Source organism: Branchiostoma belcheri, unplaced genomic scaffold (assembly GCF_001625305.1).
Source record: "Branchiostoma belcheri isolate BF01 breed outbred unplaced genomic scaffold, Haploidv18h27 scaffold77, whole genome shotgun sequence".
NCBI lineage: Eukaryota > Metazoa > Chordata > Leptocardii > Amphioxiformes > Branchiostomatidae > Branchiostoma > Branchiostoma belcheri.
In genome coordinates this window covers 201,669-216,219 of record NW_017804431.1, presented here as the reverse complement: position 1 = coordinate 216,219, position 14,551 = coordinate 201,669, and the positions used below count along the sequence as shown (strand labels likewise).

Sequence of the window (14,551 nt, the reverse complement as noted above, 5' to 3'; positions counted from 1 at the left end):
GTCACTGGAAGACAGACATAGAATGTCCAGACTGTGCATAATATACAAAATGACTAATAAACTGGTGGACGTTGTACCAACCACTAAGTATCTGATACCAGCCCAGAAAAGTACAAGAAACAGTCATACCTTCAAATATCAGAGTTATCAACCGAGAATTGAGGTATTCAAAACTCGTATTTCCCCAGAACTATCGGAGACTGGAACTCGTCGAGACCAAACACAGTTGGGGCATCATCACTAGAAAGCTTTAAACTCCTGCAATCAAATGTGCAAAGATTGAGTGTAACAAGTCGTTCGGTGTGATATAGCTATAGCTAGGTGCCGCCGCGCCGCGTGCCTGCGAAGCTGGTGGGTTACGCCGAAGGGCGGTTATACCGGCTATACAGATACAGAAGCTGGTGTGTTACGCCGAAGGGCGGTTATACAGGCTATACAGATACAGAAGCTGGTGTGTTACGCCGAAGGGCGGTTATACCGGCTATACAGATACAGAAGCTGGTGTGTTACGCCGAAGGGCGGTTATACAGGTTATACAGATACAGAAGCTGGTGTGTTACGCCGAAGGGCGGTTATACCGGCTATACAGATACAGAAGCTGGTGTGTTACGCCGAAGGGCGGTTATACAGGTTATACTGATACAGATATCAGTACATGAGAGTGTTCAATTATGAGAGCTTTAAAAGTAGCCTGGCATGGGTGCCGGTTTCTTCGGGGTTGCCTAGAAATCGGATGGCACCCAGGTAACTTTAAAAGCATTTCAGGCATGAAAAAATATGCCCACAAAACACATAACGTTAATCATTGGACTCTACATAATATAGACATTATATATCTAAGATCGATCAGAATTGTTTTTTAATTTAGCTCGAGTTAACCTTCAAACATCCAGAGAGCAAAGGTCAATATAAAAATAGAAGTTGTGTCAAGGACAAGGTTAAACTTATCAGACTGATTCGAATTAGCATTAACGATTGCCGTGTGTTCCAACAAGCGAGAAAAAAACAATGATTAACAGCGGATGAACAACAGCACACACTGTTGTTTTGATATTCAGTATTTAGCGTTAGAATTTAGCTTTTCAGTGTTAGGCCACAGCATGTAAATTTTATGGATGACATCCTCCACAGACTCCAAAACTAATGCGAGAGGGCGACAAAAAAACAAGGCGGGCCAAATAAAACCCCAACAAGATTCCTATATTTTGACATCATAAACTCGGCTAAACAAGAAATGATACCTATATTGTGCTAACTTTACTGCCAACTATCACACCATCCATTTGTCACTGAAATAACTTTTAGTGGGAACATATAAAATGAATGAAATACATCACTGCATCAAAGTAAAAGTCAAAACAATAAATCAGAGCTTTGTCTTGTCTTCTCTCTTCATATTTATCTGCCATACACGTTCCAACACGGCAAGGCATGCCATTCTTCCTATTTTCGGCATGTTGACGTGTCGACCACTGTCAACGGGCAACAATTTTTTTTCCAAAATCAGGCGAAAACCAATGCGTGCGCTGATGTCATCCATACAAATTACTTGCTGTGGCCTTATATACTCCATGTTTTATATCCAGTGGAACACACTTGTTCACATGTGCATGTAGCCCATCTGGAATATGCAACAAAGATTCAATACTACAATAACTGAAAAGCGACAAGACGTTTTGTATAATAAATTACTTATGTGAACTGTATATGTTCATCATGTTTTGTTTTGACCTGTACTTAGCCCGGTGTGGCAAAAATGTGCAATAAAGGTCGTCATTCATTCCATAAAACATGAAAGTCGCAATACATTTAAATGAATGAATGAAGACTTTTATTGTAGACACAACAAGAAAATAGAATAGATCTAGAATACACATACATTGTCAAGTAACTACGACTAAGTAAATTCTGTTTCTTCTCGTTCTTATAAACCCATTTCAAATTATATTTTTAACATCACTAAGAAACGAGAAGAAGCTAAACCTTTGTATTAGTGTAGTTTTAGAGCTATTTGTACTACAAAAATGTATATTACCCTTTCATCTGTTCACCTGTACTTAGCCCGATAGGGCATGAATGTACAATAAAGGTTATTATTATTATTATAATAATGGTAGAAAGGTAAGAACAGGTATGTTTCATAATCGAAAGTATGTCTACTCTCCAAGCAGAGGTTGATGGTGGAAGATCGTTTGCTTTTTATATATGGTCCATTTTTTTGTCCCTACCACCTCCTTTCACTAGTGGTGGTAGAGACAAAAAAACGAATCATACTAGTATATAAAAAGCAAACGATCTTCCACCGTCAACCTCTGCTTGGAGAGTAGGTATGTCTAAGTTCATTAGATATGATATGATATGATATGATATGAATCTTTATTGTATGTTCTTGCCCAGATGGGCTAAATGCATAAGAGGATATCCAGTATGTAAAACATGAGTATTTCATACTGGTACACTATATTCTAATGCAAAGTGCTAGGAATCTATACATTACAATAATACTATAAACTACCTATCATATATATACTGTTAGTTGCCCTTTCCTCTCTCTTTTTGAAACATTTGGAAACATAATTACATAGTTTGTCTACTGTAAATTCGTTCTTATATGACATCAAGTGTTTAAACATGTCCTGCTTTGACATTTTCTTACATATCTTGTCTAATTGTAAAGTATCGAATAGCTCTTGGCGTTCATCTTTATATAATGTACAGTCAAGTAGAAAGTGTATCTCGTTTTCAACATATAAATAATTACAGAAGTTCTATCTTTCAGAGGGGTACGGCTATGCCTGCCGGATTCTATACTTAAGGGGTGGTCACTAATGCGAAGTTTACTGAAGTTTAATTAGAAATACAAATGCTTGGCGGAGGTGTGAAATGTTTAATTCCTTATTTTCTCCTGTAGGTGTTTGTAATGGCTGATTTCGGCCTGACGGTGTACACGTGTATAGGTCTGCAGAACGACGTACTGAGGGAAGCTCTGACACAGATCACAGTGGGATATCCTAGTAAGAACTTGTTAAATGTTAAAACTTTTGGTCCAACACAAAAAAAATTCTCTCACCTAGAGCTTTCGACCAGTCACTCTGGTCTTCCTCAGTAGACTGACTCAGTAGACTGACCGCGACGGGGGCTGACATCGTCTACCAGATATCTTTGACCCACTGTTGACGTAGTGTTGACGTCACACTTCAAAGAAGCCACGTGACAAGCCTCACTGCATGGGTCAGTCTACTGAGGAAGACCAGAGTTACTGGTCGAAAGCTCTAGGTGAGATAATTTTTATGTGTTGGACCAAAAGTTTTAACTTTAAACATGCAACTACCAACACACATGAACTTTCATGCTAGTAAGAACTTATCTAATAGTATATTTTCCCTAGGTATGACTTTATAGTAGTCTCTATCAGGCTTCGGTAAGCGGCTGGAAAGAGTAGAAGTTGGCCACATGATAAACAGGCGACGTACCAGGGGAGTTAGTCAGCACTAAGAAAACAGCGAATTTCTACTCTTACAAGCCGCTTTCCGAAGCATGTTAGAGGCTAGATAGGCATAAGAGCCCATCAGTCGGAGCTAGCTACTTTCTAGCCTAGAAGAACCCCTTATATAAAGTCCTTTAAGCATATCTTTTGGTGGCTACAAGACAGTCTCAAATTGGCAAGACAATATCGAATTGGGGATGCAGAATTCAGGAAGTGGTGTAATACCCGATTTAATTACACCACCAGTACAATCCCATCCACAGTTCAAATACATTTAAGAAAACCCCCAAACACTTTCTCGGAAGACTGACATCTCCATTTTCTTTCTTCATGCTCAGAGTATACAGTGCAATTTTACGGAATACAGTGCAATTTTACGGAATACAATTCAATTTTACGGAATACAGTGCAATTTAACGGAATACAGTGCAATTTAACGGAATACAGTGCAATTTAACGGAATACAGTGCAATTTTAAGGAATACAGTGCAATTTTACAGAATACAGTGCAATTTTAAGGAATACAGTGCAATTTTACAGAATACAGTGCAATTTTACAGAATACAGTGCAATTTTACAGAATACAGTGCAATTTTACGGAATACAGTGCAATTTTGTGGCATACAGTGCAATTTTACTAGAATACGGTGCAATTTTACGTGACAGTACAATTATGGTATTACCATACAGTGCAATTTTACGGAATACAGTGCAATCGTATTTAGTATACAGTGCAATTTTACTAGTATACAGTGCAATTTTACTAGTAAAATTGCACTGTATACAAATACGATTGTACTGTATTCCGTAAAATTGCACTGTATACTTTGGCACCCCTGATGCTTGTCGACTAAAAGCATAAATGCTCCGCCTGTTCCAGATGAATACTGGAAGAAAGTTCTGGTGGTGGCGTACATGCTACTCAGTACCTACTTCCTGTCCATGGTGATGTCTGCAATACTGGCCATGTACTCTTGGTGCACAAGTCCGGTAAGTTTCTCCTTTTTTTTGCCTTCGCAGAAGGAAAACAAATTGTTTTTGCTGCTCAGTGTTTCTTCTTCTCCAAACACATACGGTCAATGGCCTGGACCAGGTTTCTTTTTATGTTAACTTCGCATTGCTTTTGGCTCTGTTTCTCAGTCTCCAAACACATAAGGTCAATGACCTGGACCAGACGTCTGTCACCATGGTAACTGGTGCTGTAGTAGACACCCTGTGGTGCTGGGTTACATTACGTAGCAGTACAGAGTTGAAGGGGCTGGTCACCATGTACATGTATATGGATGTGTTTGAGTAAGAATAGTACCCAAAGCAGTAGTTTGTTAGGCTTTGGCATGTGAAGGCTGACATTATGTTTTTGCTTGCAAACGTTACCTTTCATGTACTACAATTATTATTGAAAAAAACGTTTTGTTGCTTCTTTTTGCCTGAAGGATTTCCAGTGCTTGCTGTGGTTTTGGCTGATTGGTCAAGGGGCCCTCAACGTCATGGGTCTGGGACTGAACATAGCATACCTCATCATGCTTGTCAATCCTGGAGCGGTGAGTACATGTGCAACACCCTTTGTATTTTGTTTGTGCCTTTAGGCCACACCAATTTAATTTGTTGCTTCTCGGAGTCGCCCTGTCCATTTTTTTCCGATTCGAAAAAAAGATTTTAGGTTTTGAATCAACTGCTAACGTTAGATGCTCAATGAAAGACATAGTTTGGCCCCTACGACAGTCCCTTTCTTCCTAGTCATTAAAGTTTTTTGATGTAACAATGCAACTTTGTATCATTTAAAGTTCAAAATCTATTGTAAGTTTTAATTATAAACCAGCCTGGTATGTTGACTTCATGGCTCATATCTCAACATTTCTGGCCATCATGGGGTGCCTTGGCCTGTTTTTTTTAATTTTGTTTATTTCGCCCTGTCGCTTCATTTTTTTTCTGAAAAAATCCAAGAAGCAACAATTTAAATTGGTGTGGCCTTATTTACTTGAAATCACTCTTATTTACTTGAAATCACTATTTGGCCACCAGGGCCGCTTTTCATAGAGGTCGAGTTGGGAGGAGTATCAAGATGTCATTTGAATATAACGCAAAATGTTTGGTCAAAATCCAGCGGACTAGCCCCCTGCTGTAGTGCATGCTCAACTGTGTGGCCCAAGGGCTACCGAAATGGAGATAGGCACCACCCCTATGCTCTGCACAGAATGAAACGGGACCTTTTTGGTCGAAATAGATGACTCAAACTACCTCCTTGCGGTTTGGACTTCTTGCTCACCTTTTCTTATTAGGCCATGTTGATTTGATTATATGGATGACATCCTCTGGGAACCCCAAAACTAATGCGAGCGTGCGAATAAAAAAAAGTTTTGCAAAATAAAAAAAGTTGCTTTCAATACGAAATCTACGTGGTCATGAAAGTTAAAAAAATGACACAGAATACATATGGTTTGTTGAATGATCTACTCTTCAAATTTGTTTCTTTACATTTTCGTCTTTTTTTGCATTCTGTATCTGTATCTGTATCAGTATAGCCGGTATAACCGCCTTTCGGCGTAACACACCAGCTTCGGTGTTCACCATTCACCATTCTACGACATTGGTATGGTTTTTAGATATTTTACGGTGTATTTTTGCTCATTTTGGAACTGTTTTGTACAATTTACAGCGTGGTTGAAAACTTTTTTTGGAAACGGCCGAACATTCATGCGCGCGCGGATGTCATCCATATAATCAAATCAACATGGCCTTATGCCAGTGTACAGAGGTTTTGTTTTGATGTGTTTGCTTGTATGTCCATAGTATGTGTGTGGATGAAATAGAGAATTTCAAAGCATTTGACAACCCATAATACTGTCAACTTCAAGGCGTCGGGTGGTGTAGTGGTTAGAGCAATCGACTATGAACCGGGGAGACCCGGGTTCGATTCCGAGTCGTACCCGGTACATGTCTGAACATGCGCCCCGACGTTGCGCCCTTGGGAAAGGCACTTTACACGACTTTCCTCACTCCACCCAGGTGTGAATGGGTACCTAACTTCGGTTGGGGAAAGTCGTATTGAGGTCACCTTGTGGCGCCGAATGGCAGCCGCACAGACCCTTGCGACAGTTCCACAAAAAATAATTGTGGAACAAATATGTGTTTATGTGTATTATTTGATTGTTGCAATTGTTGTGATTTGTATTATTATGTGATACCCTGCATCAATTCAGCCGTATAAAGGCTGTGACTGCACGGGTACTGTTTGGACAATAAAAACCATTTATTATAACTTGTTCTTACTTTTAAGCCATGTTGTTTTGTTTCCATGTACCAGGGATTGTGGAAAACATACTTTTCGTCAGCAGCACAGTTTGTCGGTCACCTTATTTTTACGGTACGTAAAATGTTACACTACTATAACTATTGAACTACATGTATGCGGCTCCAAATGTGTTACTGAGGGAGGACTGCGTGTGTGAGATGTCGGTTAGCTTGAGGAATGAATCCCCTCTACTACAAATTTTACAAATTCAAGATAAACTTTCAGGTTTGACCTTCTATGTGACAGACAATGTACTTGTGTCATGATGACATGAGTAATACCACCTTACTTGAAATAAAAATGAGGAAAACATGTTGATAACAAATCAACAACATTTTTATCACTCAAATATCAATTTGATTTGGTTATCAAACTTGTCACTGTGGTATCTGCTCGGAGATTAGACACAGCATTTTTGTCTCAGGTCTAAAACAGAGAAACACGTTTTGAACCCATATTGGTCCAGATCCTGACGTCGATAGTCCTGACCAGCCATCTGCAGAACTTGAGAAAGGGTCTGGGGAAGAACCTGCGAATCTACTTCTCCTCACTGGTACCCAGGGACCTCACCACACACACCAACCACGGATACCGCACAAGAACTGGTGAGGACAAAATCATGGGATACTCTTTTCTTCGTCTAGCTCCATATTATTATTTTTTTAACGGAGTGGTTCAATGCAAGGCCTAGTATACGACCACTTCTCGTCATTGAACTAGAAATATGAGAGAAACATGACTATGTCAAGAGATGGTGGTGAACGTTTGATTTGAAAGCCTGTAGATTGTAGGTTAATTGGTGGGAAACACTTGTCAGGGAGGGAATTCCAAAGCTTGGCCGAACGGGGAAAGAAACTGAGTGACTGTAAAAAGATTTCGAACAAGGAATTTGGACAGTGAAGTTGTGTGAGCTGATGGAGAACCTTAAGTGGAACGCTTAAAAGTTTTGAGTGGTGGAACTTAAGTTGGGTGAGTTCTGCAGATCAGTGACCATGAAAATATCTGTAAAAGAGGGATAGAGAGGCAACATTTCGTCTATGGGAAAGGGGGTCTAACTAGGATGCCAGAGGATAGCATTTTTTGTTTACCTTCGCGGAAGGAAAACATATTGTTTTTGCTCAATTTCTTCTTCTTCTCCAAACAAATAAGGTCCATGGCCTTGTAATTACTGTATATTTGTCAATGGCATATGCTGTTACTAGTCACTTATGTACCTGTACCTTATGAACAATCAAGTTTTTGAAAAAAGGTCAATGACCTGGACCAGATGTCTGTCACCATGGTAACTGGTGCTGTAGCAGACACCCTGTGGTGTCGGGTTACATTATGTAGCAGAACAGAGCTGGAGGGGCTGGTCACCATTGATTTGACTTTGAGAAAGAATTAACAGTGCAGTAGCTTGTTGGGCAAGATCATGTGAAGGTAAACATTATGCATTTGCTTTGTTTTATTCTTGCTTTTTTCCCCACTGCTAAAGGGAAACAAATGAATTTTGTTGTTGTTTGTAGAGTCGAACAACAGTAACCTCGCCACCACCATCGGACACATGGCGGAGGTGGGTCACAGTGCAAACGTCTTCGACATGAGAGCTGCAACAGTGAATACGCCATAGCTTCACAACCCCACCTAGCAGCTCGAGCCAGTACTGCACTGCACAAGACTAGTGCAGCTGTAAGCAACCAACATTCCACACACAGAAGTGTGATCTTCAGACATATAATATTTCCCCCTTCGCTTCGAAATCACGATTGTCTCCAGCATCGCAAGACTAGCCATTATTGTACTATTTTTATCCATTATTGTCGGAATAACACAAAGACAATAGAAGTTCTCACTGGAACAATTCAACTTTTCTCCAACCCAAAAAATTAGAACTCGGCAAAATGTTCACCAGGGCACAGTTTTGTTGGAAGGTGTAAAGATTTTATTTACCAAACACCACTACTTTGTGACAGTTAAGGCCACACTGACTTAATTTTATGGATGACATCTGCGCGCGCATTGATTTTCGCCTGTTCTCAAAAAAAAAAATCACATCCTCCGAGGCTCTGGCCTGGCTCTAGGCCTGGGTAGTCCATCGTAGGTAGCGAGAAATACGGAGCCTGTGGTAACTATGGAGGATGGCATCCAGGCTGCCGAAGCTCCACGACTCAAGAATACGTACAGTGCCAATTCATAAATTCCACAAAAAGCCAGCATGTGCAGGCTTGTCATATACGTCGCTATGTACTGCCGCTATTGCACAATACACTTTACCAGCTTTGTATTCCGGTAGTTTAGTAGCATCTTTTTTTTTTGGCCGGAATTTTTTTTATTCGCCCGCGCGCACTAATTTTGGTGTCTTCAGAGGATGTCATCCATAAAATTAAGTCAGTGTGGCCTAAGGGGTAAGAAAGCCATCTACATCGATCAGGGTGTGCTAACATTCTCTCAACCGGGACGAAGGACGATATAGACTTCAACAACTTTTGTCCCATTTGACATCAAAGGCATGTGTCCTTAGTGATCTGGTCAGATAGCTGAGAACAGTTTAATTGTTCCAGAATGAAATTAACGATCCAGTTGAACTTTCATGCTAGAAAATAGAAGTTGTGTTAGCATGAAAGTTCATCTGAGTTGCTAAATTACATTATGAAAAACTTGAACTGTTCACCTCAAAATTTGACTCACCAGAAATTTTTGACTGAATCACTCAGTCTTCTTCAGCTATCTGACCCAAATGCTGTGGACACGTGATTTTTCCCACGTGTGACGTCAGCAAAGGGTCAAACGGTATCTTGGATACCGAACACGATTACTTCAAGAGAGGCATAAAAGAGGCCATATACATCAGGGCACTTCAACCATCGCTCAACCGGGACAGGGGGCGATATCGACTTCAGACAACCTTTGACCCTTTGCTGACGTCACACGTGGGAAAAATCACGTGTCCACAGCATTTGGGTCAGATAGCTGAGGAAGACTGAGTGATTCAGTCAAAAATTTCTGGTGAGTCAAATTTGGGTTGGAGAACAGTTTAAGTTTTTCATAATAGAAGTTGTGTTGATAAAGAAGTTTTGAAAAAAGTCATTCATTCACTATATAATAACACCTTGCCAGGCAGTGGTTGTAAGAAACAAGTGTTATATGTAACCCTTCTGTTGCTAAATCTGTTTTATAGCCTGATTAACCTTCTCCCTGCTACCTAATCCAAAAGCAATACAAATTTGGTGCCAAAAGGCTACATTTGCAGGAAGATGGTTAAGTCTTAAAGCTTTTATCCGAATGCTACACAAAGTTAAGTTACGCACAACTATTTAAAATCAACCAAAGGTTTTGTTTTTGTAACTGTTATCAATGCAAACTCATGTGGAATTATGTTAGCCTAATATACATGTATGAATGCATTGGTGTATACTTAAAAGAAAAAAGTAAGAAAGCATTCTCTTATGTTTTAACTTTTTATCAACTTGACAAAATTATGGTTTCAAAGCATGATCATTCCTTAGTCACATTCAGTACCTTCAAATGTTTCTTTTCTCATTGGACAATGATTATCATATGTGATAATATTTTGTTTGCTTAGGCCACACCGACTTAATTTTATGGATGACATCCGTGCGCGCATTGATTTTCGCCTGTCGCCCTCAAAAAAAAAAGATCACCTCCACCAAGGCTCTGGCCTGGTTCTAGGCCTGCTAGTCAGCGACAAAACGGAGCCGAGCACCCAGGCTATCGAATTCAAAGCTCCACGACTCAAGAACTCAGTGTACATAAGTATACTGCCGATTCATAAATGCCGCAAAAAGCCAGCATGTGCCGGCTTGTTGTATACGCCTCTAAGTACTGTCGGGAATTCACAATACCAGCTTTGTATTCCTGTGGTTTAGTAGCATTTTTATTTTTGGCCGGAATCTTTTTTTATTCGCCCGCGTGCACTAGTTTGGGGGTCTTCAGAGGATGTCATCCATAAAATTAAATCGGTGTGGCCTTAATATGTTCCCCATATCCAGTAAACATACCACAATTGCACAACAGCTACATATAAGATACAAGTTGTGACATTTTTTTTATTCCAAATGGCATACTAATCGAGCACTTTTTTTGTATATATCAACTATGAGCAAAAATTCATCAATTAAGATATCAACATAATCCTAAATCTTGCTATGTTGACCAACAAAAACTGTTCTCTTTAACTCAAATCAAGAAAATACATGGCAGTGAGCTATCTAAGGGACCAACTCATAATATCAATGTATTTGTTTGTAGTCTGCTCATTTCGTTGCTTGGTTGTAACATTCACACAAAGAGTGTGCCAGTTGCAATTACATCTTGAGCAATAATCTTGATAGCTCCTGTCATCTGAAAATATTTCTTTTGTAAATAAATTGAACTTCATGTAACAATCCTTTTCAGTGTTGGCTAGGACCAAATGTTTGACAGATTATGCAAGGAATTCAAAACACAAGGAACAACTTTCTGTATACATGTGTATCTTGTGACATGTGTTTTGTTATCTTTTAGATCATAGTTTTGCATCAAGAATTCCAAGACAGTTAGTATAATAACAAAGGTCCCACAAATCCAGTTTAAGTTATTCTGCAATTATTCTCTGCCGCAAAGGATTGCGATTTTAGCAATTAATTTTGAATCAACTACAAAGCTAAAGGCCACACCAATTTAATTTCTTGGTTAACTGATTTTTCTAGAAAAATAATGGATCGGGCGGGCGAAAAAACAAATATGAATAAAAATAAAAACAGGCCTAGGCATCCTATTATGGCCCAAAATGGTACGATAGGACGCATGAAGTCAACACACCAGGCTGGTTCAAAATTTAAACAATAAAGTTTGAACTTTTAATGATAGTATATTGATACCATTGCATTGAAAGATGGAATAACCATAACAACTAGGAAGAAAAGGACTGTTTTCAACTGTTCAGGGCAAAATATCAGCATTTTGCAGTTGATTCTGAACGAGAATCTTTTTTTATTTGCAAATCAGAAAAAATGAAGCAGGCGAATCCATTAACCAAGAAATTAAATTGGTGTGGCCTAATAGTATGATTTTTTTTAAAAATGGCTCTTTATGTCTTTAGGCTAAGATGGACCCTACCAAAAAGTCATTGCAAAAGTTACAGGAAACAATATCTAGATATGTTTGGATATTTAGCAACCGTATAGAAGTGTGGAAATGTTTGTGTACTGTTGACAATATACAGTGCACAGATTATGATGTCAAATTCATTGATATGATGCCTGGATGTTATGAAAAATACCCTGTGTATATATAATATTACGTACGAAAAAGTCTAGGAAATATCAAGTCAAATGCTTTCTGGGCTATATTGTAAGCAAAACCTGTTCACATGAATATATGTTATGATGTAAAAATTCATGATTATTATGATGCCATCTGTCCATTCTGAATATCTACATGGCAAGACATATCAACTCTAATATTTGCCATTAAAATCTATGGCAATAACATAACCATTTACTATCCCTAGTGCATAACGTAATGTTTTTATATTAAAAGTTAGCATTAGAGCTGTGATCAACTATTGTTAGCAAGGGTACACAGTCACATTCAGAATTTAAGGAAAAGCTCTGTGCCTACACAAATGTTAGGTACAGGTACACAGGTTTAGGTACAGGTCCGGAAGTGAGCCTAATCAATTTTTGCAGGTGTACTGGTACACAACTCTAGTCTAAGGCCACACCAATTTATTTTCTTGGTTAACGGATTTTTCTAGAAAAATAATGGAGCGGGCGGGCGAAAAAAAAACAGGTCTAGGCATCCTATTATGGCCCAAAATGGTACGATAGGAGCCATGAAGTCAACACACCAGGTTGGTTCAAAATTTAAACGATGAATTTTGAACTTTTAATGATGCCACTGCATTGAAAGATGGAATAACTGTAACGACTAGGATGAAAAGGACTGTTTTCAACTGTTCAGGGCAAAATATGAGCATTTTGCAGTTGATTGTGAATTTTTATTTTTATTTGCAAATCAGAAAAAAATGAAGCGGGCGAATCCGTTAACCAAGAAATTAAATTGGTGTGGCCTAAGGTTGTCACACAATTTTGTAGTATTTTGAAACAGGCTGTGACAGAACCAACTGAAAAGATTTAAAGATAACCTTTTGGATAACAAGACAGCCAAATTTTTTAAGAAACATGCACAACTACATGACTGTATTGCCCTTAGTTAGCGATCATATAACGAATGTGCCCGTACATGTCTAATATCTGCATATTTTCAATCATAAATCGTATGTAATTTCTGGTATAGTTGTGACTTACAGATTTCCACAATGTGCCACTGAACTGTATATGTTACAGATTAACAATAAACAATGTTTCATTGAATTAATGCATGATTTGAGATTTGTTGAGAATCTTAAAAAATGCCTGAGAAGTTTTGAAGTACATGTACTAGAAAATGGGAAAACAACACAGTGCTAATTGACACAATGTAGTATACAATTTCAATGTACAACTATGTACATGTACACTGTCCAAAAGATGGCATATTGACATAGTCTAACAAAAACTCGATCAAAAACACATCTTACTGTTTGTTTTCGTTCCTTGAATTCTAGTACATTCCCACATTAATGGGTACATTGTAAACATGACTTCACTTGCATCCACATCTGTCATTTTATGGATTTAGGGCAGGTTAAAATTTAAGATTATAATACTTTTGTATCTGTATCTGTATCTGTATAGCCAGTATAACCGCCCTTCGGCGTAACACACCAGCTTCTGTATCTGTATAGCCGGTATAACCGCCCTTCGGCGTAACACACCAGCTTCTGTATCTGTATAGCCGGTATAACCGCCCTTCGGTGTTACACACCAGCTTCACAGGCACGCGGCACGGTGGCAGCTAGCTATATCACACCGAACGACTTGCTACATTCAATCTTTGCACATTTAATTGCAGGAGTTGTTTAAAGCTTTCTAGTGATGATGCCCCAACTGTGCTTGGTGGCAACGAGTTCCAGTCTACGATAGTTCTGGGGAAATACAAGTTTTTGAATACCTCAATTCTTGGTTGATAACTCTGATATTTTAAGGCATGACTTCAAAATTACAAATATCTGATATTTCTTTTGAGCAGATATGCGTTTTATCTTCATTATGATTAAACAGATTAAACTATTTAACCCTATGTTCCAACATCCCTATGTTTTGATGTCCTATGTTCAATGACAACTTAACTATTGCACTATACATTTGTACATGATCGTACATAAAACTGTTTGAAGGGGGAGGGGGGCCTCAAACCTTTTTGGCCAGAAACCTTTTTGGCCAGAAACCTTTTTGGCCAGAAATTTAACAACATTCAAAACATTATACTCAGTCTATAACAGTATACTTTTAGTACTACTACCAAGCATGATATACAAATCAAAGCTTTAAAAACAATGTATATCTGTATTTTGCATTACCTAGAATTTCCACAATCAATCGGTGATATATTGTAACATTTGCCAACAATTTCTATTTCTTATGAAAAGCAAAACATGATCTGAAAATTCTCATTCAAACACTAAAAGATATCACAGACTTCTTCAGTCAATACATAAATCTTTGATGGTGATTTAAGACAGTAGTATTAACCATCATCACACTAAGGTTGCCAAACAACTCTTAAGGTTGAATGAATGAATGAATGAATGAATGAATGAATGAATGAATGAATGAATGAATGAATGGAGTGAATGAATGAATGTTTACTAGTTTTATCCATCAACACACTAAGGGTGCCCTACA

General features: G+C 38.5%; 1 protein-coding gene across 1 annotated transcript in view; it reads left to right on the top strand.

Moving 5' to 3' along the window:
* The window catches only part of LOC109485644, a 15,378-nt gene extending 6,574 nt beyond the window's left edge, over nt 1-8,804 (top strand). The window contains exons 2-7 of the mRNA XM_019789334.1: nt 2,912-3,014; nt 4,368-4,477; nt 4,921-5,028; nt 6,792-6,851; nt 7,246-7,384; nt 8,288-8,804. Of these exons, the coding sequence (XP_019644893.1) occupies nt 2,912-3,014; nt 4,368-4,477; nt 4,921-5,028; nt 6,792-6,851; nt 7,246-7,384; nt 8,288-8,391 (624 nt within the window). The 3' untranslated portion in view covers nt 8,392-8,804. The remainder of the gene's footprint in view (nt 1-2,911; nt 3,015-4,367; nt 4,478-4,920; nt 5,029-6,791; nt 6,852-7,245; nt 7,385-8,287) is intronic.
* The last annotated feature ends 5,747 nt before the right edge of the window (nt 8,805-14,551 follow it).